Source organism: Necator americanus, chromosome X (assembly GCF_031761385.1).
Source record: "Necator americanus strain Aroian chromosome X, whole genome shotgun sequence".
NCBI classification, from domain to species: Eukaryota; Metazoa; Nematoda; class Chromadorea; order Rhabditida; family Ancylostomatidae; genus Necator; species Necator americanus.
Window position 1 is genome coordinate 12,357,996 of NC_087376.1, and position 21,576 is coordinate 12,379,571.

The window sequence follows — 21,576 nt, forward strand, 5'->3', positions numbered from 1 at the left end:
CGTCGTGTTGAGGCTTCGTCATTATGAATATTTTTCCCTCGGCCTCCAAAGATCCCCAGTCATCGATTTTGGGCAGCGATTGAGAAGGTAGCGTCGTGTTGAGGCTTCATCATTATTAATATTTTTCCCTCGGCCTCCAAAGATCCCCAGCCATCGATTTTGTTCATGCGTGAGAAGGTAGCGTCGTGTTGAGGCTTTATCATTATGAATATTTTTCCCTCGGCCTCCAAAGATCCCCAGCCATCGATTTTGGTCGATGCGTGAGAAGGTAGCGTCGTGTTGAGGCTTCATCATTATGAATATTTTTCCCTCGGCCTCCAAAGATCCCCAGCCATCGATTTTGTTCATGCGTGAGATGGTAGCGTCGTGTTGAGGCTTATTCATTATGAATATTTTTCCCTCGGCCTCCAAAGATCCCCAGCCATCGATTTTGTTCATGCGTGAGAAGGTAGCGTCGTGTTGAGGCTTCATCATTATGAATATTTTTCCCTCGGCCTCCAATGATCCCCAGTCATTGATTTTGAGGGCGGTTGAGGGGGAAGCGTCGTGTTGAGGCTTCATCATTATTAATATTTTTCCCTCGGCCTCCAAAGATCCCCAGCCATCGATTTTGTTCATGCGTGAGAAGGTAGCGTCGTGTTCAGGCTTCATCATTATTAATATTTTTCCCTCGGCCTCCAAAGATCCCCAGCCATCGATTTTGTTCATGCGTGAGAAGGTATCGTTGTGTTGAACCTTCGTCATTATGAATATTTTTCCCTCGGCCTCCAGAGATCCTCAGTCATCGATTTTGTTCATGCGATGAGAAGGTAGCGTCGTGTTGAGGCTTCATCATTATTAATATTTTTCCCTCGGCCTCCAAAGATCCCCAGTCATCGATTTTGTTCATGCGATTGAGAAGGTAGCGTCGTGTTGAGGCTTTATCGTTATGAATATTTTTCCCTCGGCCTCCAAAGATCCCCAGCCATCGATTTTGTTCATGCGTGAGAAGGTAGCGTCGTGTTGAGGCTTCATCATTATGAATATTTTTCCCTCGGCCTCCAATGATCCCCAGACATCGATTTTGGTGGCGATTGGGGGGGAAGCGTTGTGTTGAACCTTCGTCATTATGAATATTTTTCCCTCGGCCTCCAGAGATCCTCAGTCATCGATTTTGTTCATGCGTGAGAAGGTAGCGTTGTGTTGAGGCTTCGTCATTATGAATATTTTTCCCTCGGCCTCCAAAGATCCCCAGCCATCGATTTTGGTGAGCGTGAGAAGGTAGCGTCGTGTTGAGGCTTCATCATTATTAATATTTTTCCCTCGGCCTCCAAAGATCCCCAGCCATCGATTTTGTTCATGCGTTGAGAAGGTAGCGTCGTGTTGAGGCTTCATCATTATGAATATTTTTCCCTCGGCCTCCAAAGATCCCCAGTCATCGATTTTGTTCATGGGCGATTGAGAAGGTAGCGTCGTGTTGAGGCTTCATCATTATTAATATTTTTCCCTCGGCCTCCAAAGATCCCCAGCCATCGATTTTGTTCATGCGTTGAGAAGGTAGCGTCGTGTTGAGGCTTCATCATTATGAATATTTTTCCCTCGGCCTCCAATGATCCCCAGTCATTGATTTTGTGGGCGGTTGAGGGGGTAGCCTCGTGTTGAGGCTTCATCATTATTAATATTTTTCCCTCGGCCTCAAAGATCCCAGCATCGATTTTGTAGCTTCATTATTTTCCCTCGGCCTCCAAAGATCCCCAGCCATCGATTTTGGTTCATGGTGAGAAGGTAGCGTCGTGTTGAGGCTTCATCATTATGAATATTTTTCCCTCGGCCTCCAAAGATCCCCAGTCATCGATTTTGTTCATGCGATTGAGAAGGTAGCGTCGTGTTGAGGCTTCATCATTATGAATATTTTTCCCTCGGCCTCCAAAGATCCCCAGCCATCGATTTTGTTCATGCGTGAGAAGGTAGCGTCGTGTTGAGGCTTCATCATTATGAATATTTTTCCCTCGGCCTCCAAAGATCCCCAGCCATCGATTTTGTTCATGCGTGAGAAGGTAGCGTCGTGTTGAGGCTCTATCGTTATGAATATTTTTCCCTCGGCCTCCAAAGATCCCCAGTCATCGATTTTGGGGGCGATTGAGGGGGAAGCGTCGTGTTGAGGCTTAATCATTATTAATATTTTTCCCTCGGCCTCGAAAGATCCCCAGTCATCGATTTTGTTCATGCGATTGAGAAGGTAGCGTCGTGTTGAGGCTTTATCATTATGAATATTTTTCCCTCGGCCTCCAAAGATCCCCAGCCATCGATTTTGTTCATGCGATTGAGAAGGTAGCGTCGTGTTGAGGCTTCATCATTATTAATATTTTTCCCTCGGCCTCCAAAGATCCCCAGCCATCGATTTTGTTCATGCGTGAGAAGGTAGCGTCGTGTTGAGGCTTCATCATTATGAATATTTTTCCCTCGGCCTCCAAAGATCCCCAGCCATCGATTTTGTTCATGCGTGAGAAGGTAGCGTCGTGTTCAGGCTTCATCATTATTAATATTTTTCCCTCGGCCTCCAATGATCCCCAGTCATTGATTTTGAGGGCGGTTGAGGGGGAAGCCTCGTGTTGAGGCTTCGTCATTATGAATATTTTTCCCTCGGCCTCCAAAGATCCCCAGTCATCGATTTTGTTCATGCGTGAGAAGGTAGCGTCGTGTTGAGGCTTCATCATTATGAATATTTTTCCCTCGGCCTCCAAAGATCCCCAGACATCGATTTTGTTCATGCGTGAGAAGGTAGCGTCGTGTTCAGGCTTCATCATTATGAATATTTTTCCCTCGGCCTCCAAAGATCCTCAGTCATCGATTTTGGGGAGCGTGAGAAGGTAGCGTCGTGTTGAGGCTTCATCATTATTAATATTTTTCCCTCGGCCTCCAAAGATCCCCAGCCATCGATTTTGTTCATGCGTTGAGAAGGTAGCGTCGTGTTGAGGCTTTATCATTATGAATATTTTTCCCTCGGCCTCCAAAGATCCCCAGCCATCGATTTTGGTCATGCGATTGAGAAGGTAGCGTCGTGTTGAGGCTTCATCATTATTAATATTTTTCCCTCGGCCTCCAAAGATCCCCAGCCATCGATTTTGTTCATGCGTGAGAAGGTAGCGTCGTGTTGAGGCTTTATCATTATGAATATTTTTCCCTCGGCCTCCAAAGATCCCCAGCCATCGATTTTGTTCATGCGTGAGAAGGTAGCGTCGTGTTGAGGCTTCATCATTATGAATATTTTTCCCTCGGCCTCCAAAGATCCCCAGCCATCGATTTTGTTCATGCGTGCGAAGGTAGCGTCGTGTTGAGGCTTTATCGTTATGAATATTTTTCCCTCGGCCTCCAGAGATCCTCAGTCATCGATTTTGGGGGCGATTGAGGGGGAAGCGTCGTGTTGAGGCTTAATCATTATTAATATTTTTCCCTCGGCCTCGAAAGATCCCCAGCCATCGATTTTGTTCATGCGTGAGAAGGTAGCGTCGTGTTGAGGCTTCATCATTATGAATATTTTTCCCTCGGCCTCCAAAGATCCCCAGCCATCGATTTTGGTCATGCGTTGAGAAGGTAGCGTCGTGTTGAGGCTTCATCATTATGAATATTTTTCCCTCGGCCTCCAAAGATCCCCAGTCATCGATTTTGGTCATGCGATTGAGAAGGAAGCGTCGTGTTGAGGCTTCATCATTATTAATATTTTTCCCTCGGCCTCCAAAGATCCCCAGCCATCGATTTTGTTCATGCGTGAGAAGGTAGCGTCGTGTTGAGGCTTTATCGTTATGAATATTTTTCCCTCGGCCTCCAAAGATCCCCAGCCATCGATTTTGTTCATGCGTGAGAAGGTAGCGTCGTGTTGAGGCTTCATCATTATTAATATTTTTCCCTCGGCCTCCAAAGATCCCCAGTCATCGATTTTGGTCATGCGTTGAGAAGGTAGCGTCGTGTTGAGGCTTCATCATTATGAATATTTTTCCCTCGGCCTCCAAAGATCCCCAGTCATCGATTTTGGTCAGCGTTGAGTGGGTAGCGTCGTGTTGAGGCTTCATCATTATGAATATTTTTCCCTCGGCCTCCAAAGATCCCCAGCCATCGATTTTGTTCATGCGTGAGAAGGTAGCGTCGTGTTGAGGCTTCATCATTATGAATATTTTTCCCTCGGCCTCCAAAGATCCCCAGCCATCGATTTTGTTCATGCGATGAGAAGGTAGCGTCGTGTTGAGGCTTCATCATTATGAATATTTTTCCCTCGGCCTCCAAAGATCCCCAGCCATCGATTTTGTGGGCGATGCGTGAGTTGGTAGCGTCGTGTTGAGGCTTCATCATTATGAATATTTTTCCCTCGGCCTCCAAAGATCCCCAGCCATCGATTTTGTTCATGCGTGAGAAGGTAGCGTCGTGTTGAGGCTTCATCATTATGAATATTTTTCCCTCGGCCTCCAAAGATCCCCAGCCATCGATTTTGTTCATGGGCGATTGAGGAGGTAGCGTCGTGTTGAGGCTTCATCATTATGAATATTTTTCCCTCGGCCTCCAAAGATCCCCAGCCATCGATTTTGTTCATGCGATGAGAAGGTAGCGTCGTGTTGAGGCTTCATCATTATGAATATTTTTCCCTCGGCCTCCAAAGATCCCCAGCCATCGATTTTGTTCATGCGTGAGAAGGTAGCGTCGTGTTGAGGCTTCATCATTATGAATATTTTTCCCTCGGCCTCCAAAGATCCCCAGCCATCGATTTTGTTCATGCGTGAGAAGGTAGCGTCGTGTTGAGGCTTCATCATTATTAATATTTTTCCCTCGGCCTCCAAAGATCCCCAGACATCGATTTTGTTCATGCGTGAGAAGGTAGCGTCGTGTTGAGGCTTCATCATTATTAATATTTTTCCCTCGGCCTCCAAAGATCCCCAGCCATCGATTTTGTTCATGCGTGAGAAGGTAGCGTCGTGTTGAGGCTTCATCATTATGAATATTTTTCCCTCGGCCTCCAAAGATCCCCAGCCATCGATTTTGTTCATGCGATTGAGAAGGTAGCGTCGTGTTGAGGCTTCATCATTATGAATATTTTTCCCTCGGCCTCCAAAGATCCCCAGCCATCGATTTTGGTCAGGCGTTGAGAAGGTAGCGTCGTGTTGAGGCTTCATCATTATGAATATTTTTCCCTCGGCCTCGAAAGATCCCCAGCCATCGATTTTGTTCATGCGTGAGAAGGTAGCGTCGTGTTGAGGCTTTATCGTTATGAATATTTTTCCCTCGGCCTCCAAAGATCCCCAGCCATCGATTTTGGGGGCGATTGAGGGAGAAGCGTCGTGTTGAGGCTTAATCATTATTAATATTTTTCCCTCGGCCTCGAAAGATCCCCAGCCATCGATTTTGTTCATGCGTGAGAAGGTAGCGTCGTGTTGAGGCTTTATCATTATGAATATTTTTCCCTCGGCCTCCAAAGATCCCCAGCCATCGATTTTGTTCATGCGTGAGAAGGTAGCGTCGTGTTGAGGCTTCATCATTATGAATATTTTTCCCTCGGCCTCCAAAGATCCCCAGTCATCGATTTTGGGCAGCGATTGAGGAGGAAGCGTCGTGTTGAGGCTTCATCATTATTAATATTTTTCCCTCGGCCTCCAAAGATCCCCAGTCATCGATTTTGTTCATGCGATTGAGAAGGTAGCGTCGTGTTGAGGCTTCATCATTATGAATATTTTTCCCTCGGCCTCCAAAGATCCCCAGCCATCGATTTTGGGGAGCGATTGAGGAGGAAGCGTCGTGTTGAGGCTTAATCATTATTAATATTTTTCCCTCGGCCTCCAAAGATCCCCAGCCATCGATTTTGTTCATGCGTGAGAAGGTAGCGTCGTGTTGAGGCTTCATCATTATGAATATTTTTCCCTCGGCCTCCAATGATCCCCAGTCATTGATTTTGAGGGCGGTTGAGGGGGAAGCCTCGTGTTGAGGCTTTATCGTTATGAATATTTTTCCCTCGGCCTCCAAAGATCCCCAGTCATCGATTTTGGGGGCGATTGAGGGGGAAGCGTCGTGTTGAGGCTTCATCATTATTAATATTTTTCCCTCGGCCTCCAAAGATCCCCAGCCATCGATTTTGTTCATGCGTGAGAAGGTAGCGTCGTGTTGAGGCTTCATCATTATGAATATTTTTCCCTCGGCCTCCAAAGATCCCCAGCCATCGATTTTGGTCAGCGATTGAGGAAGGTAGCGTCGTGTTGAGGCTTCATCATTATTAATATTTTTCCCTCGGCCTCCAAAGATCCCCAGCCATCGATTTTGTTCATGCGTGAGAAGGTAGCGTCGTGTTGAGGCTTTATCGTTATGAATATTTTTCCCTCGGCCTCCAAAGATCCCCAGCCATCGATTTTGTTCATGCGTGAGAAGGTAGCGTCGTGTTGAGGCTTTATCGTTATGAATATTTTTCCCTCGGCCTCCAAAGATCCCCAGCCATCGATTTTGTTCATGCGTGAGAAGGTAGCGTCGTGTTGAGGCTTAATCATTATTAATATTTTTCCCTCGGCCTCGAAAGATCCCCAGCCATCGATTTTGTTCATGCGTGAGAAGGTAGCGTCGTGTTGAGGCTTTATCGTTATGAATATTTTTCCCTCGGCCTCCAAAGATCCCCAGACATCGATTTTGGTGGCGATTGAGGGGGAAGCGTCGTGTTGAGGCTTAATCATTATTAATATTTTTCCCTCGGCCTCGAAAGATCCCCAGTCATCGATTTTGTTCATGCGTGAGAAGGTAGCGTCGTGTTGAGGCTTAATCATTATTAATATTTTTCCCTCGGCCTCGAAAGATCCCCAGCCATCGATTTTGTTCATGCGTGAGAAGGTAGCGTCGTGTTGAGGCTTCATCATTATGAATATTTTTCCCTCGGCCTCCAAAGATCCCCAGCCATCGACTTTGTTCATGCGTGAGAAGGTAGCGTCGTGTTCAGGCTTCATCATTATTAATATTTTTCCCTCGGCCTCCAAAGATCCCCAGACATCGATTTTGTTCATGCGTGAGAAGGTAGCGTCGTGTTGAGGCTTTATCGTTATGAATATTTTTCCCTCGGCCTCCAAAGATCCCCAGCCATCGATTTTGTTCATGCGTGAGAAGGTAGCGTCGTGTTGAGGCTTCGTCATTATGAATATTTTTCCCTCGGCCTCCAAAGATCCCCAGCCATCGATTTTGTTCATGCGTTGAGAAGGTAGCGTCGTGTTGAGGCTTCATCATTATGAATATTTTTCCCTCGGCCTCCAAAGATCCCCAGCCATCGATTTTGTTCAGCGATGAGAAGGTAGCGTCGTGTTGAGGCTTCATCATTATGAATATTTTTCCCTCGGCCTCCAAAGATCCCCAGCCATCGACTTTGTTCATGCGTGAGAAGGTAGCGTCGTGTTGAGGCTTCATCATTATTAATATTTTTCCCTCGGCCTCCAAAGATCCCCAGCCATCGATTTTGTTCATGCGTGAGAAGGTAGCGTCGTGTTGAGGCTTTATCGTTATGAATATTTTTCCCTCGGCCTCCAAAGATCCCCAGCCATCGATTTTGAGGGCGGTTGAGGGGGAAGCGTCGTGTTGAGGCTTCATCATTATGAATATTTTTCCCTCGGCCTCCAAAGATCCCCAGTCATTGATTTTGTTCATGCGTGAGAAGGTAGCGTCGTGTTGAGGCTTCATCATTATTAATATTTTTCCCTCGGCCTCCAAAGATCCCCAGTCATCGATTTTGGTCAGCGATTGAGAAGGTAGCGTCGTGTTGAGGCTTCATCATTATGAATATTTTTCCCTCGGCCTCCAAAGATCCCCAGCCATCGATTTTGTTCATGCGTGAGAAGGTAGCGTCGTGTTGAGGCTTCATCATTATGAATATTTTTCCCTCGGCCTCCAAAGATCCCCAGCCATCGATTTTGTTCATGCGTGAGAAGGTAGCGTCGTGTTGAGGCTTTATCATTATGAATATTTTTCCCTCGGCCTCCAAAGATCCCCAGCCATCGATTTTGTTCATGCGTGAGAAGGTAGCGTCGTGTTGAGGCTTCATCATTATGAATATTTTTCCCTCGGCCTCCAATGATCCCCAGTCATTGATTTTGAGGGCGGTTGAGGGGGAAGCCTCGTGTTGAGGCTTCGTCATTATGAATATTTTTCCCTCGGCCTCCAAAGATCCCCAGCCATCGATTTTGTTCATGCGTGAGAAGGTAGCGTCGTGTTGAGGCTTCGTCATTATGAATATTTTTCCCTCGGCCTCCAAAGATCCCCAGCCATCGATTTTGTTCATGCGTGAGAAGGTAGCGTCGTGTTGAGGCTTTATCGTTATGAATATTTTTCCCTCGGCCTCCAAAGATCCCCAGCCATCGATTTTGTTCATGCGTGAGAAGGTAGCGTCGTGTTGAGGCTTCATCATTATTAATATTTTTCCCTCGGCCTCCAAAGATCCCCAGTCATCGATTTTGTTCATGCGTTGAGAAGGTAGCCTCGTGTTGAGGCTTCATCATTATGAATATTTTTCCCTCGGCCTCGAAAGATCCCCAGCCATCGATTTTGTTCATGCGTGAGAAGGTAGCGTCGTGTTGAGGCTTCATCATTATTAATATTTTTCCCTCGGCCTCCAAAGATCCCCAGCCATCGATTTTGTTCATGCGATTGAGAAGGTAGCGTCGTGTTGAGGCTTTATCATTATGAATATTTTTCCCTCGGCCTCCAAAGATCCCCAGCCATCGATTTTGTTCATGCGTGAGAAGGTAGCGTCGTGTTGAGGCTTCATCATTATGAATATTTTTCCCTCGGCCTCCAAAGATCCCCAGTCATCGATTTTGTTCAGCGATTGAGAAGGTAGCGTCGTGTTGAGGCTTCATCATTATGAATATTTTTCCCTCGGCCTCCAAAGATCCCCAGTCATCGATTTTGGTGGCGATGCGTGAGAAGGTAGCGTCGTGTTGAGGCTTCATCTTTATGAATATTTTTCCCTCGGCCTCCAAAGATCCCCAGCCATCGATTTTGTTCATGCGTGAGAAGGTAGCGTCGTGTTGAGGCTTCGTCATTATGAATATTTTTCCCTCGGCCTCCAAAGATCCCCAGTCATCGATTTTGTTCACGCGTGAGAAGGTAGCGTCGTGTTGAGGCTTTATCATTATTAATATTTTTCCCTCGGCCTCCAAAGATCCCCAGCCATCGATTTTGTTCATGCGTGAGAAGGTAGCGTCGTGTTGAGGCTTCATCATTATGAATATTTTTCCCTCGGCCTCCAAAGATCCCCAGTCATCGATTTTGTTCATGCGTGTGAAGGTAGCGTCGTGTTGAAGCTTTATCGTTATGAATATTTTTCCCTCGGCCTCCAAAGATCCCCAGACATCGATTTTGTTCATGCGTGAGAAGGTAGCGTCGTGTTCAGGCTTCATCATTATTAATATTTTTCCCTCGGCCTCCAATGATCCCCAGTCATCGATTTTGGGGGCGATTGAGGGGGAAGCGTCGTGTTGAGGCTTAATCATTATTAATATTTTTCCCTCGGCCTCGAAAGATCCCCAGCCATCGATTTTGTTCATGCGTGAGAAGGTAGCGTCGTGTTGAGGCTTTATCATTATGAATATTTTTCCCTCGGCCTCCAAAGATCCCCAGCCATCGATTTTGTTCATGCGTGAGAAGGTAGCGTCGTGTTGAGGCTTCATCATTATGAATATTTTTCCCTCGGCCTCCAAAGATCCCCAGTCATCGATTTTGGTGAGCGATTGAGAAGGAAGCGTCGTGTTGAGGCTTCATCATTATGAATATTTTTCCCTCGGCCTCCAAAGATCCCCAGTCATAGATTTTCTTCAGCTATTGAGACGGAAGCGTCGTGTTGAGGCTTCATCATTATGAATATTTTTCCCTCGGCCTCCAAAGATCCCCAGCCATCGATTTTGTTCATGCGTGAGAAGGTAGCGTCGTGTTGAGGCTTCATCATTATGAATATTTTTCCCTCGGCCTCCAAAGATCCCCAGCCATCGATTTTGTTCATGCGTGAGAAGGTAGCGTCGTGTTGAGGCTTCATCATTATGAATATTTTTCCCTCGGCCTCCAAAGATCCCCAGCCATCGATTTTGTTCATGCGATGAGAAGGTAGCGTCGTGTTGAGGCTTCATCATTATGAATATTTTTCCCTCGGCCTCCAAAGATCCCCAGTCATCGATTTTGTTCAGCGATGAGAAGGTAGCGTCGTGTTGAGGCTTCGTCATTATGAATATTTTTCCCTCGGCCTCCAAAGATCCCCAGCCATCGATTTTGTTCATGCGTGAGAAGGTAGCGTCGTGTTGAGGCTTTATCGTTATGAATATTTTTCCCTCGGCCTCCAAAGATCCCCAGCCATCGATTTTGTTCATGCGTGAGAAGGTAGCGTCGTGTTGAGGCTTCATCATTATGAATATTTTTCCCTCGGCCTCCAAAGATCCCCAGCCATCGATTTTGTTCATGCGTGAGAAGGTAGCGTCGTGTTGAGGCTTCATCATTATGAATATTTTTCCCTCGGCCTCCAAAGATCCCCAGCCATCGATTTTGTTCATGCGTTGAGAAGGTAGCGTCGTGTTGAGGCTTCATCATTATGAATATTTTTCCCTCGGCCTCCAAAGATCCCCAGTCATCGATTTTGGTGAGCGATTGAGAGAGGAGCGTCGTGTTGAGGCTTCATCATTATGAATATTTTTCCCTCGGCCTCCAAAGATCCCCAGCCATCGATTTTGTTCATGCGATTGAGAGGGTAGCGTCGTGTTGAGGCTTTATCATTATGAATATTTTTCCCTCGGCCTCCAAAGATCCCCAGCCATCGATTTTGGTGAGCGATTGAGGGGGAGCGTCGTGTTGAGGCTTCATCATTATGAATATTTTTCCCTCGGCCTCCAAAGATCCCCAGTCATCGATTTTGGTCATGCGATGAGAAGGTAGCGTCGTGTTGAGGCTTCATCATTATGAATATTTTTCCCTCGGCCTCCAAAGATCCCCAGCCATCGATTTTGTTCATGCGTGAGAAGGTAGCGTCGTGTTGAGGCTTCGTCATTATGAATATTTTTCCCTCGGCCTCCAAAGATCCCCAGTCATTGATTTTATGGGCTATTGAGGGGGAAGCGTCGTGTTGAGGCTTCATCATTATTAATATTTTTCCCTCGGCCTCCAATGATCCCCAGACATCGATTTTGTTCATGCGTGAGAAGGTAGCGTCGTGTTGAGGCTTTATCGTTATGAATATTTTTCCCTCGGCCTCCAAAGATCCCCAGCCATCGATTTTGTTCATGCGTGAGAAGGTAGCGTCGTGTTGAGGCTTCATCATTATGAATATTTTTCCCTCGGCCTCCAAAGATCCCCAGTCATCGATTTTGGTATGCGTTGAGAAGGTAGCGTCGTGTTGAGGCTTCATCATTATGAATATTTTTCCCTCGGCCTCCAAAGATCCCCAGTCATCGATTTTGTTCATGCGTGAGAAGGTAGCGTCGTGTTGAGGCTTCATCATTATGAATATTTTTCCCTCGGCCTCGAAAGATCCCCAGCCATCGATTTTGTTCATGCGTGAGAAGGTAGCGTCGTGTTGAGGCTTCATCATTATTAATATTTTTCCCTCGGCCTCCAAAGATCCCCAGTCATCGATTTTGTGATGCGTGAGAAGGTAGCGTCGTGTTGAGGCTTCATCATTATGAATATTTTTCCCTCGGCCTCCAAAGATCCCCAGCCATCGATTTTGTTCATGCGTGAGAAGGTAGCGTCGTGTTGAGGCTTCATCATTATGAATATTTTTCCCTCGGCCTCCAAAGATCCCCAGCCATCGATTTTGTTCATGCGTGAGAAGGTAGCGTCGTGTTGAGGCTTCATCCTTATGAATATTTTTCCCTCGGCCTCCAAAGATCCCCAGCCATCGATTTTGTTCATGCGTGAGAAGGTAGCGTCGTGTTGAGGCTTCATCATTATGAATATTTTTCCCTCGGCCTCCAAAGATCCCCAGCCATCGATTTTGGTCATGCGTGAGAAGGTAGCGTCGTGTTGAGGCTTCATCATTATGAATATTTTTCCCTCGGCCTCCAAAGATCCCCAGTCATCGATTTTGGGGGCGATTGAGGGGGAAGCGTCGTGTTGAGGCTTCATCATTATTAATATTTTTCCCTCGGCCTCCAAAGATCCCCAGCCATCGATTTTGTTCATGCGTGAGAAGGTAGCGTCGTGTTGAGGCTTCGTCATTATGAATATTTTTCCCTCGGCCTCCAAAGATCCCCAGCCATCGATTTTGGGGGCGATTGAGGGAGAAGCGTCGTGTTGAAGCTTAATCATTATTAATATTTTTCCCTCGGCCTCCAAAGATCCCCAGACATCGATTTTGTTCATGCGTGAGAAGGTAGCGTCGTGTTGAGGCTTCATCATTATGAATATTTTTCCCTCGGCCTCCAAAGATCCTCAGTCATCGATTTTGTTCATGCGTGAGAAGGTAGCGTCGTGTTGAGGCTTCATCATTATGAATATTTTTCCCTCGGCCTCCAAAGATCCCCAGCCATCGATTTTGTTCATGCGATTGAGAAGGTAGCGTCGTGTTGAGGCTTCATCATTATGAATATTTTTCCCTCGGCCTCCAAAGATCCCCAGTCATCGATTTTGGTCAGCGATTGAGAAGGTAGCGTCGTGTTGAGGCTTCATCATTATGAATATTTTTCCCTCGGCCTCCAAAGATCCCCAGTCATCGATTTTGTTCATGCGGCGATAGGTAGCGTCGTGTTGAGGCTTCATCATTATGAATATTTTTCCCTCGGCCTCCAAAGATCCTCAGTCATCGATTTTGTTCATGCGTGAGAAGGTAGCGTCGTGTTGAGGCTTCATCATTATGAATATTTTTCCCTCGGCCTCCAATGATCCCCAGACATCGATTTTGGTCACGCGTGAGAAGGTAGCGTCGTGTTGAGGCTTCATCATTATGAATATTTTTCCCTCGGCCTCCAAAGATCCCCAGTCATCGATTTTGGTCATGCGATTGAGAAGGTAGCGTCGTGTTGAGGCTTCATCATTATGAATATTTTTCCCTCGGCCTCCAAAGATCCCCAGTCATCGATTTTGTTCGCGATTGAGAAGGTAGCGTCGTGTTGAGGCTTCATCATTATGAATATTTTTCCCTCGGCCTCCAAAGATCCCCAGTCATCGATTTTGTTCATGCGTGAGAAGGTAGCGTCGTGTTGAGGCTTCATCATTATGAATATTTTTCCCTCGGCCTCCAAAGATCCCCAGTCATCGATTTTGGGGACGATTGAGGGGGAAGCGTCGTGTTGAGGCTTCATCATTATGAATATTTTTCCCTCGGCCTCGAAAGATCCCCAGTCATCGATTTTGTTCATGCGTGAGAAGGTAGCGTCGTGTTGAGGCTTTATCGTTATGAATATTTTTCCCTCGGCCTCCAAAGATCCCCAGTCATCGATTTTGGGGGCGATTGAGGGGGAAGCGTCGTGTTGAGGCTTCATCATTATTAATATTTTTCCCTCGGCCTCCAAAGATCCCCAGCCATCGATTTTGTTCATGCGTGAGAAGGTAGCGTCGTGTTGAGGCTTCATCATTATGAATATTTTTCCCTCGGCCTCCAAAGATCCCCAGCCATCGATTTTGTTCATGCGTGAGAAGGTAGCGTCGTGTTGAGGCTTCAGCATTATGAATATTTTTCCCTCGGCCTCCAAAGATCCCCAGCCATCGATTTTGTTCATGCGTGAGAAGGTAGCGTCGTGTTGAGGCTTCGTCATTATGAATATTTTTCCCTCGGCCTCCAGAGATCCCCATACATCGATTTTGTTCATGCGTGAGAAGGTAGCGTTGTGTTGAATCCTCGTCATTATGAATATTTTTCCCTCGGCCTCCAAAGATCCCCAGCCATCGATTTTGTTCATGCGTGAGAAGGTAGCGTCGTGTTGAGGCTTCATCATTATTAATATTTTTCCCTCGGCCTCCAAAGATCCCCAGCCATCGATTTTGTTCATGCGTGAGAAGGTAGCGTCGTGTTGAGGCTTCGTCATTATGAATATTTTTCCCTCGGCCTCGAAAGATCCCCAGTCATCGATTTTGTTCATGCGTGAGAAGGTAGCGTCGTGTTGAGGCTCTATCGTTATGAATATTTTTCCCTCGGCCTCCAAAGATCCCCAGTCATCGATTTTGGGGGCGATTGAGGGGGAAGCGTCGTGTTGAGGCTTCATCATTATGAATATTTTTCCCTCGGCCTCCAAAGATCCCCAGCCATCGATTTTGTTCATGCGTGAGAAGGTAGCGTCGTGTTGAGGCTTCATCATTATGAATATTTTTCCCTCGGCCTCCAAAGATCCCCAGCCATCGATTTTGTTCATGCGTTGAGAAGGTAGCGTCGTGTTGAGGCTTCATCATTATTAATATTTTTCCCTCGGCCTCCAAAGATCCCCAGCCATCGATTTTGTTCATGCGTGAGAAGGTAGCGTCGTGTTGAGGCTTCATCATTATGAATATTTTTCCCTCGGCCTCCAAAGATCCCCAGTCATCGATTTTGTTCACGCGTGAGAAGGTAGCGTCGTGTTGAGGCTTCGTCATTATTAATATTTTTCCCTCGGCCTCCAAAGATCCCCAGCCATCGATTTTGGTCAGCGTTGAGAAGGTAGCGTCGTGTTGAGGCTTCATCATTATTAATATTTTTCCCTCGGCCTCCAAAGATCCCCAGCCATCGATTTTGTTCATGCGTGAGAAGGTAGCGTCGTGTTGAGGCTTCATCATTATGAATATTTTTCCCTCGGCCTCCAAAGATCCCCAGCCATCGATTTTGTTCATGCGTGAGAAGGTAGCGTCGTGTTGAGGCTTCATCATTATGAATATTTTTCCCTCGGCCTCCAAAGATCCCCAGTCATCGATTTTGGGGGCGATTGAGGGGGAAGCGTCGTGTTGAGGCTTCATCATTATTAATATTTTTCCCTCGGCCTCCAAAGATCCCCAGCCATCGATTTTGTTCATGCGTGAGAAGGTAGCGTCGTGTTGAGGCTTCATCATTATGAATATTTTTCCCTCGGCCTCCAAAGATCCCCAGCCATCGATTTTGTTCATGCGTGAGAAGGTAGCGTCGTGTTGAGGCTTCATCATTATGAATATTTTTCCCTCGGCCTCCAAAGATCCCCAGCCATCGATTTTGTTCATGCGTGAGAAGGTAGCGTCGTGTTGAGGCTTCATCATTATGAATATTTTTCCCTCGGCCTCCAAAGATCCCCAGCCATCGATTTTGTTCATGCGTGAGAAGGTAGCGTCGTGTTGAGGCTTCGTCATTATGAATATTTTTCCCTCGGCCTCCAAAGATCCCCAGTCATCGATTTTGGGGGCGATTGAGGGGGAAGCGTCGTGTTGAGGCTTCATCATTATTAATATTTTTCCCTCGGCCTCCAAAGATCCCCAGCCATCGATTTTGTTCATGCGTGAGAAGGTAGCGTCGTGTTGAGGCTTCATCATTATGAATATTTTTCCCTCGGCCTCCAAAGATCCCCAGCCATCGATTTTGTTCATGCGTGAGAAGGTAGCGTCGTGTTGAGGCTTCATCATTATGAATATTTTTCCCTCGGCCTCCAAAGATCCCCAGCCATCGATTTTGGAGGCGATTGAGCTGGAAGCGTCGTGTTGAGGCTTCATCATTATTAATATTTTTCCCTCGGCCTCCAAAGATCCCCAGCCATCGATTTTGTTCATGCGTGAGAAGGTAGCGTCGTGTTGAGGCTTCGTCATTATGAATATTTTTCCCTCGGCCTCCAAAGATCCCCAGACATCGATTTTGGTCAGCGATTGAGAAGGTAGCGTCGTGTTCAGGCTTCATCATTATTAATATTTTTCCCTCGGCCTCCAATGATCCCCAGTCATTGATTTTGAGGGCGGTTGAGGGGGAAGCCTCGTGTTGAGGCTTCATCATTATGAATATTTTTCCCTCGGCCTCCAAAGATCCCCAGACATCGATTTTGTTCATGCGTGAGAAGGTAGCGTCGTGTTGAGGCTTCATCATTATGAATATTTTTCCCTCGGCCTCCAATGATCCCCAGACATCGATTTTGGTGGCGATTGGGGGGGAAGCGTCGTGTTGAGGCTTAATCATTATTAATATTTTTCCCTCGGCCTCGGAAGATCTCCAGTCATCGATTTTGGGGGCGATTGAGGGAGAAGCGTCGTGTTGAGGCTTAATCATTATTAATATTTTTCCCTCGGCCTCCAAAGATCCCCAGCCATCGATTTTGTTCATGCGTGAGAAGGTAGCGTCGTGTTGAGGCTTCATCATTATTAATATTTTTCCCTCGGCCTCGAAAGATCCCCAGTCATCGATTTTGTTCATGCGTGAGAAGGTAGCGTCGTGTTGAGGCTCTATCGTTATGAATATTTTTCCCTCGGCCTCCAAAGATCCTCAGTCATCGATTTTGGGGGCGATTGAGGGGGAAGCGTCGTGTTGAGGCTTCATCATTATTAATATTTTTCCCTCGGCCTCCAAAGATCCCCAGTCATCGATTTTGGGCATGCGAGGAGAAGGTAGCGTCGTGTTGAGGCTTCATCATTATTAATATTTTTCCCTCGGCCTCCAAAGATCCCCAGTCATCGATTTTGTTCATGCGTGAGAAGGTAGCGTCGTGTTGAGGCTTCGTCATTATGAATATTTTTCCCTCGGCCTCCAAAGATCCCCAGTCATCGATTTTGTTCACGCGTGAGAAGGTAGCGTCGTGTTGAGGCTTTATCATTATGAATATTTTTCCCTCGGCCTCCAAAGATCCCCAGTCATCGATTTTGGGGGCGATTGAGGGGGAAGCGTCGTGTTGAGGCTTCATCATTATGAATATTTTTCCCTCGGCCTCCAAAGATCCCCAGTCATCGATTTTGGGGGCGATTGAGGGGGAAGCGTCGTGTTGAGGCTTCGTCATTATGAATATTTTTCCCTCGGCCTCCAAAGATCCCCAGTCATCGATTTTGTTCACGCGTGAGAAGGTTGCGTTGTGTTGAGGCTTCGTCATTATGAATATTTTTCCCTCGGCCTCCAAATATCCCCAGTCATCGATTTTGATCATGCGTGAGAAGGTATCGTTGTGTTGAAGCTTCGTCATTATGAATATTTTTCCCTCTGCCTCCAGAGATCCCCAGTCATCGATTTTGTTCATGCGTGAGAAGGTTGCGTTGTGTTGAGGCTTCGTCATTATGAATATTTTTCCCTCGGCCTCCAAAGATCCCCAGCCATCGATTTTGTTCATGCGTGAGAAGGTAGCGTCGTGTTGAGGCTTCGTCATTATGAATATTTTTCCCTCGGCCTCCAAAGATCCCCAGTCATCGATTTTGTTCATGCGTGAGAAGGTATCGTTGTGTTGAAGCTTCGTCATTATGAATATTTTTCCCTCGGCCTCCAAAGATCCCCAGTCATCGATTTTGTTCACGCGTGAGAAGGTAGCGTCGTGTTGAGGCTTCGTCATAATAAATATTTTTCCCTCGGCCTCAAAATATCCCCAGACATCGATTTTGTTCATGCGTGAGAAGGTTGCGTTGTGTTGAGGCTTCGTCATTATGAATATTTTTACCTCGGCCTCCAAAGATCCCCAGTCATCGATTTTGGGGGCTTTTGAGGGGGAAGCGTCGTGTTGAGGCTACATTATTATTAATATTTTTCCCTCGGCCTCCAAAGATCCCCAGCCATCGATTTTGTTCATGCGTGAGAAGGTAGCGTTGTGTTGAGGCTTTATCGTTATGAATATTTTCCCCTCGGCCTCCAGAGATCCCCAGTCATCGATTTTGTTCATGCGTGGGAAGGTATCGTTGTGTTGAAGCTTCGTCATTATGAATATTTTTCCCTCTGCCTCCAGAGATCCCCAGTCATCGATTTTGGGGGCGATTGAGGGAGAAGCGTCGTGTTGAGGCTTAATCATTATTAATATTTTTCCCTCGGCCTCCAAAGATCCTCAGTCATCGATTTTGGGGGCGATTGAGGGAGAAGCGTCGTGTTGAGGCTTAATCATTATTAATATTTTTCCCTCGGCCTCCAAAGATCCCCAGTCATCGATTTTGGGGGCGATTGAGGGGGAAGCGTCGTGTTGAGGCTTCATCATTATTAATATTTTTCCCTCGGCCTCCAAAGATCCCCAGACATCGATTTTGTTCATGCGTGAGAAGGTTGCGTTGTGTTGAGGCTTCGTCATTATGAATATTTTTCCCTCGGCCTCCAAAGATCCCCAGACATCGATTTTGTTCATGCGTGAGAAGGTTGCGTTGTGTTGAGGCTTCGTCATTATGAATATTTTTCCCTCGGCCTCCAAAGATCCCCAGTCATCGATTTTGTTCGCGCTTTTGAGGGGGAAGCGTCGTGTTGAGGCTACATTATTATTAATATTTTTCCCTCGGCCTCCAAATATCCCCAGTCATCGATTTTGTTCATGCGTGAGAAGGTTGCGTTGTGTTGAGGCTTCATCATTATTAATACATTTCCCTCGGCCTCCAAAGATCCCCAGACATCGATTTTGTTCATGCGTGAGAAGGTTGCGTTGTGTTGAGGCTTCGTCATTATGAATATTTTTCCCTCGGCCTCCAAAGATCCCCAGTCATTGATTTTGGGGGCTATTGAGGGGGAAGCGTCGTGTTGAGGCTTCGTCATTATGAATATTTTTCCCTCGGCCTCCAAAGATCCCCAGTCATCGATTTTGGGGGCTATTGAGGGGGAATCGTCGTGTTGAGGCTTCGTCATTATGAATATTTTTCCCTCGGCCTCCAAATATCCCCAGTCATCGATTTTGTTAATGCGTGAGAAGGTTGCGTTGTGTTGAGGCTTCGTCATTATGAATATTTTTACCTCGGCCTCCAAAGATCCCTATTCATTGATTTTGGGGGCTATTGAGGGGGAAGCGTCGTGTTGAGGCTTCGTCATTATGAATATTTTTCCCTCGGCCTCCAAAGATCCCCAGTCATCGATTTTGGGGGCTATTGAGGGGGAATCGTCGTGTTGAGGCTTCGTCATTATGAATATTTTTCCCTCGGCCTCCAAATATCCCCAGTCATCGATTTTGTTAATGCGTGAGAAGGTTGCGTTGTGTTGAGGCTTCGTCATTATGAATATTTTTCCCTCGGCCTCCAAAGATCCCCAGTCATCGATTTTGGGGGCTATTGAGGGGGAAGCGTCGTGTTGAGGCTTCGTCATTATGAATATTTTTCCCTCGGCCTCCAAATATCCCCAGTCATCGATTTTGTTCATGCGTGAGAAGGTTGCGTTGTGTTGAGGCTTCATCATTATTAATATTTTTCCCTCGGCCTCCAAAGATCCCCAGACATCGATTTTGTTCATGCGTGAGAAGGTTGCGTTGTGTTGAGGCTTCGTCATTATGAATATTTTTACTTCGCCCTCCAAAGATCCCCAGCCATCGATTTTGGGGGCTTTTGAGGGGGAAGCGTCGTGTTGAGGCTACATTATTATTAATATTTTTCCCTCGGCCTCCAAATATCCCCAGTCATCGATTTTGTTCATGCGTGAGAAGGTTGCGTTGTGTTGAGGCTTCGTCATTATGAATATTTTTACCTCGGTCTCCAAAGATCCCCAGACATCGATTTTGTTCATGCGTGAGAAAGTTGCGTTGTGTTGAGGCTTCATCATTATTAATACATTTCCCTCGGCCTCCAAAGATCCCCAGACATCGATTTTGTTCATGCGTGAGAAGGTAGCGTCGTGTTGAGGCTTCGTCATTATGAATATTTTTCCCTCGGCCTCCAAAGATCCCCAGTCATCGATTTTGGGTGCTATTGAGGGGGAAGCGTCGTGTTGACTCTTCGTCATTGCGAATATTTTTCCCTTGGCCTCCAAAGATCCCCAGACATCGATTTTGGGCACGGTTGAGAAGGTAGCGTCGTGTTGAGGCTTCGTCATTATAAATATGTTTTCGCTTCACTCAGTTGGAAGAAAGTAGTCGAAATTGACGACAAGATAATACGCAACATGTACCAATTGAAGTAGAGTTAAGTGAGCTGGAGAATTGACACTTTTTAGCGACAATCTTTGAGCCGGAGGTGGGAAGGACTAGATACCACATAAACACATTGCAGAAAGAGCACTGATCCGGTGATCAGATTCTCTCACCAGGTCCTCTAAAGAAGAATTCGATGCTCTTTGGTTTCCCCTCAACAAGAGATGCTACCGGGCAAATCTTGCGTTAATGGATGTGTTACTGAAGTCTGCTCGTAAAATCGACGATTAGCAAGATCCAAGTGACGCAGGTGATGCACTGCCATTAAGTGGATTGTGTGCCGTTTTCTATTTCTTCGCGTTCGCGACAATCTGTTTTTCAAATAAAAAGGGCTGTTTTCTACTAGGGCTATGTCAAACAGTTTGATTCTGCGTCAGTTAGAAACTATATTTTCACTGTTTTACTTTGCTATTTTCTGCTTATTCTTGTAAGCAAAGGTATTACTTAGGGATTTTGCGTTAAAACTTTTTCATAAGTCTCTGGGGTGTACTTGGAAACAGGAAGACCAATGATCTCAAGTGAAGAAGCGCAGACTCCGGTATTTTTGTTGTTCTTTATTGCGTCTTTGACTCTGCTAGATTGTTCATCCATTTCTTGATAACATCGTCCGATATCTAACTTTTCACATCTCATATCGATTGCCATTTGTTCTGCCTTTCTCATGAACGAAGTTATGAGAACAATATCACTACCGAATGGAATGGATAGTATGTAACTGTAGCATTCGATTGTGGTGTTGCTGCAGAAGGAAAAGTAATTTGGCTATAATGCTTCTTTACAAGTAGCAAACGATTATTGTGTGTTCTGCTCGAGATAGTGAGGTGTGTTTAAAGAATGGTTTATGGACAATAATGACTCTCGATGCTCTTCTTCGCCAAGGTTTCTTTTATCTGATAATCTTTTGTCTTTCACGGATATTTTATCGTTGAAATGTAATTGTATTACATTGCTTCTAACAGTTTCTAACAGTCTAACAGTCTTCTACAGCGTTAATTGTTACAAACTTTACTCATATGCGGGGTTTTTGCAGCTAATCATGCCTCCTTTCAGGAAATCATCTTTCATACCGCACCTCCACTACCTCCCCAATGTAAAATTTATTGTTCAGTATACATACAGTATATATTCAGTACATTCATAGAGAAAAGACTCACCATCATAGTAGAGTTTATTCTGTCGCGGCAACCGTGAAATTGGCTTTTGGTCCAACTGGCGGTGTTGAGCGGATCCTACAGACTTAGGTGGCACACAAAGAAAATATTGCCGAACCAGGAATGAAAACATGAAGGCATTGGGTCGAAGATTATGTTCTAGCACTTGAAACTGTTTTAACTACCATTATTTGTGGAATATCCACATGTTTGGACACACACCAAATACAGATCACACACACCTCTCACCCACATACCATACACACCACACACCTCCTTTCGCGTGGGACACAAAGAGCATCATAATTTTCTTTGAAGGACTTCGTGAAGAAATCTGACCATCGCGTCGGCGGTCTTCTGTAGTGCGCTTAATATCGCAAGGAACCCAGTCGCTCATGGCTCTGGTCCAACGGTTGTCGTTAAAGCGCATCACGTGTCCGGCCCACTTTATTTTACTTTCCTTCGCAAACGCTTTGGCGTCT

General features: G+C 46.0%; 22 protein-coding genes across 24 annotated transcripts; all 22 read right to left on the minus strand.

Moving 5' to 3' along the window:
- Window positions 1-21: 21 nt before the first annotated feature.
- Window positions 22-708, minus strand: RB195_022632 (uncharacterized protein; the record flags this gene model as incomplete). The annotated part of the gene is made up of 1 exon (XM_064209811.1): window positions 22-708. One exon carries the CDS (start codon window positions 706-708, stop codon window positions 22-24), a length of 687 nt encoding a protein of 228 aa, XP_064065692.1.
- Window positions 709-1,140: 432 nt separating this feature from the next.
- Window positions 1,141-1,431, minus strand: RB195_022633 (uncharacterized protein; the record flags this gene model as incomplete). The annotated part of the gene is made up of 1 exon (XM_064209812.1): window positions 1,141-1,431. The coding sequence occupies one exon, from the start codon at window positions 1,429-1,431 to the stop codon at window positions 1,141-1,143; it is 291 nt and encodes a 96-aa protein (XP_064065693.1).
- Window positions 1,432-1,840: 409 nt separating this feature from the next.
- On the minus strand, window positions 1,841-2,206 carry RB195_022634 (uncharacterized protein; the record flags this gene model as incomplete). Its single annotated transcript, XM_064209813.1, has 1 exon — window positions 1,841-2,206. The coding sequence occupies one exon, from the start codon at window positions 2,204-2,206 to the stop codon at window positions 1,841-1,843; it is 366 nt and encodes a 121-aa protein (XP_064065694.1).
- Window positions 2,207-2,294: 88 nt separating this feature from the next.
- RB195_022635 (uncharacterized protein) lies at window positions 2,295-2,786 on the minus strand (the record flags this gene model as incomplete). Its single annotated transcript, XM_064209814.1, has 1 exon — window positions 2,295-2,786. The coding sequence occupies one exon, from the start codon at window positions 2,784-2,786 to the stop codon at window positions 2,295-2,297; it is 492 nt and encodes a 163-aa protein (XP_064065695.1).
- A 230-nt stretch (window positions 2,787-3,016) lies between these two features.
- Window positions 3,017-3,292, minus strand: RB195_022636 (uncharacterized protein; the record flags this gene model as incomplete). Its single annotated transcript, XM_064209815.1, has 1 exon — window positions 3,017-3,292. One exon carries the CDS (start codon window positions 3,290-3,292, stop codon window positions 3,017-3,019), a length of 276 nt encoding a protein of 91 aa, XP_064065696.1.
- A 357-nt stretch (window positions 3,293-3,649) lies between these two features.
- RB195_022637 (uncharacterized protein) lies at window positions 3,650-3,925 on the minus strand (the record flags this gene model as incomplete). The annotated part of the gene is made up of 1 exon (XM_064209816.1): window positions 3,650-3,925. One exon carries the CDS (start codon window positions 3,923-3,925, stop codon window positions 3,650-3,652), a length of 276 nt encoding a protein of 91 aa, XP_064065697.1.
- Window positions 3,926-3,999: 74 nt separating this feature from the next.
- On the minus strand, window positions 4,000-4,416 carry RB195_022638 (uncharacterized protein; the record flags this gene model as incomplete). The annotated part of the gene is made up of 1 exon (XM_064209817.1): window positions 4,000-4,416. One exon carries the CDS (start codon window positions 4,414-4,416, stop codon window positions 4,000-4,002), a length of 417 nt encoding a protein of 138 aa, XP_064065698.1.
- Window positions 4,417-4,466: 50 nt separating this feature from the next.
- Window positions 4,467-5,504, minus strand: RB195_022639 (uncharacterized protein; the record flags this gene model as incomplete). The annotated part of the gene is made up of 1 exon (XM_064209818.1): window positions 4,467-5,504. One exon carries the CDS (start codon window positions 5,502-5,504, stop codon window positions 4,467-4,469), a length of 1,038 nt encoding a protein of 345 aa, XP_064065699.1.
- Window positions 5,505-5,541: 37 nt separating this feature from the next.
- On the minus strand, window positions 5,542-6,138 carry RB195_022640 (uncharacterized protein; the record flags this gene model as incomplete). The annotated part of the gene is made up of 1 exon (XM_064209819.1): window positions 5,542-6,138. One exon carries the CDS (start codon window positions 6,136-6,138, stop codon window positions 5,542-5,544), a length of 597 nt encoding a protein of 198 aa, XP_064065700.1.
- A 50-nt stretch (window positions 6,139-6,188) lies between these two features.
- RB195_022641 (uncharacterized protein) lies at window positions 6,189-7,184 on the minus strand (the record flags this gene model as incomplete). Of its 2 annotated transcripts, none has more annotated exons than XM_064209820.1 (1): window positions 6,189-7,184. In XM_064209820.1, the coding sequence occupies one exon, from the start codon at window positions 7,182-7,184 to the stop codon at window positions 6,189-6,191; it is 996 nt and encodes a 331-aa protein (XP_064065701.1). The 2 variants fall into 2 exon arrangements, with proteins under 2 accessions (XP_064065701.1, XP_064065702.1); XM_064209821.1 differs by having other exon boundaries at window positions 6,189-6,914.
- Window positions 6,937-7,671, minus strand: RB195_022642 (uncharacterized protein; the record flags this gene model as incomplete). Its single annotated transcript, XM_064209822.1, has 1 exon — window positions 6,937-7,671. One exon carries the CDS (start codon window positions 7,669-7,671, stop codon window positions 6,937-6,939), a length of 735 nt encoding a protein of 244 aa, XP_064065703.1.
- Window positions 7,672-7,708: 37 nt separating this feature from the next.
- Window positions 7,709-8,446, minus strand: RB195_022643 (uncharacterized protein; the record flags this gene model as incomplete). Its single annotated transcript, XM_064209823.1, has 1 exon — window positions 7,709-8,446. The coding sequence occupies one exon, from the start codon at window positions 8,444-8,446 to the stop codon at window positions 7,709-7,711; it is 738 nt and encodes a 245-aa protein (XP_064065704.1).
- Window positions 8,447-8,792: 346 nt separating this feature from the next.
- RB195_022644 (uncharacterized protein) lies at window positions 8,793-9,659 on the minus strand (the record flags this gene model as incomplete). The annotated part of the gene is made up of 1 exon (XM_064209824.1): window positions 8,793-9,659. The coding sequence occupies one exon, from the start codon at window positions 9,657-9,659 to the stop codon at window positions 8,793-8,795; it is 867 nt and encodes a 288-aa protein (XP_064065705.1).
- A 141-nt stretch (window positions 9,660-9,800) lies between these two features.
- RB195_022645 (uncharacterized protein) lies at window positions 9,801-10,526 on the minus strand (the record flags this gene model as incomplete). Its single annotated transcript, XM_064209825.1, has 1 exon — window positions 9,801-10,526. The coding sequence occupies one exon, from the start codon at window positions 10,524-10,526 to the stop codon at window positions 9,801-9,803; it is 726 nt and encodes a 241-aa protein (XP_064065706.1).
- Window positions 10,527-10,873: 347 nt separating this feature from the next.
- On the minus strand, window positions 10,874-11,521 carry RB195_022646 (uncharacterized protein; the record flags this gene model as incomplete). The annotated part of the gene is made up of 1 exon (XM_064209826.1): window positions 10,874-11,521. The coding sequence occupies one exon, from the start codon at window positions 11,519-11,521 to the stop codon at window positions 10,874-10,876; it is 648 nt and encodes a 215-aa protein (XP_064065707.1).
- Window positions 11,522-11,559: 38 nt separating this feature from the next.
- Window positions 11,560-12,366, minus strand: RB195_022647 (uncharacterized protein; the record flags this gene model as incomplete). The annotated part of the gene is made up of 1 exon (XM_064209827.1): window positions 11,560-12,366. One exon carries the CDS (start codon window positions 12,364-12,366, stop codon window positions 11,560-11,562), a length of 807 nt encoding a protein of 268 aa, XP_064065708.1.
- Window positions 12,367-12,959: 593 nt separating this feature from the next.
- RB195_022648 (uncharacterized protein) lies at window positions 12,960-14,045 on the minus strand (the record flags this gene model as incomplete). Its single annotated transcript, XM_064209828.1, has 1 exon — window positions 12,960-14,045. One exon carries the CDS (start codon window positions 14,043-14,045, stop codon window positions 12,960-12,962), a length of 1,086 nt encoding a protein of 361 aa, XP_064065709.1.
- A 73-nt stretch (window positions 14,046-14,118) lies between these two features.
- Window positions 14,119-15,702, minus strand: RB195_022649 (uncharacterized protein; the record flags this gene model as incomplete). Its single annotated transcript, XM_064209829.1, has 1 exon — window positions 14,119-15,702. The coding sequence occupies one exon, from the start codon at window positions 15,700-15,702 to the stop codon at window positions 14,119-14,121; it is 1,584 nt and encodes a 527-aa protein (XP_064065710.1).
- A 758-nt stretch (window positions 15,703-16,460) lies between these two features.
- RB195_022650 (uncharacterized protein) lies at window positions 16,461-17,504 on the minus strand (the record flags this gene model as incomplete). Of its 2 annotated transcripts, none has more annotated exons than XM_064209830.1 (1): window positions 16,461-17,504. In XM_064209830.1, the coding sequence occupies one exon, from the start codon at window positions 17,502-17,504 to the stop codon at window positions 16,461-16,463; it is 1,044 nt and encodes a 347-aa protein (XP_064065711.1). The 2 variants fall into 2 exon arrangements, with proteins under 2 accessions (XP_064065711.1, XP_064065712.1); XM_064209831.1 differs by having other exon boundaries at window positions 16,461-17,468.
- Window positions 17,505-18,307: 803 nt separating this feature from the next.
- Window positions 18,308-18,766, minus strand: RB195_022651 (uncharacterized protein; the record flags this gene model as incomplete). Its single annotated transcript, XM_064209832.1, has 1 exon — window positions 18,308-18,766. The coding sequence occupies one exon, from the start codon at window positions 18,764-18,766 to the stop codon at window positions 18,308-18,310; it is 459 nt and encodes a 152-aa protein (XP_064065713.1).
- A 33-nt stretch (window positions 18,767-18,799) lies between these two features.
- On the minus strand, window positions 18,800-19,270 carry RB195_022652 (uncharacterized protein; the record flags this gene model as incomplete). The annotated part of the gene is made up of 1 exon (XM_064209833.1): window positions 18,800-19,270. The coding sequence occupies one exon, from the start codon at window positions 19,268-19,270 to the stop codon at window positions 18,800-18,802; it is 471 nt and encodes a 156-aa protein (XP_064065714.1).
- Window positions 19,271-19,387: 117 nt separating this feature from the next.
- Window positions 19,388-19,846, minus strand: RB195_022653 (uncharacterized protein; the record flags this gene model as incomplete). Its single annotated transcript, XM_064209834.1, has 1 exon — window positions 19,388-19,846. One exon carries the CDS (start codon window positions 19,844-19,846, stop codon window positions 19,388-19,390), a length of 459 nt encoding a protein of 152 aa, XP_064065715.1.
- Between the last annotated feature and the right edge of the window lie 1,730 nt (window positions 19,847-21,576).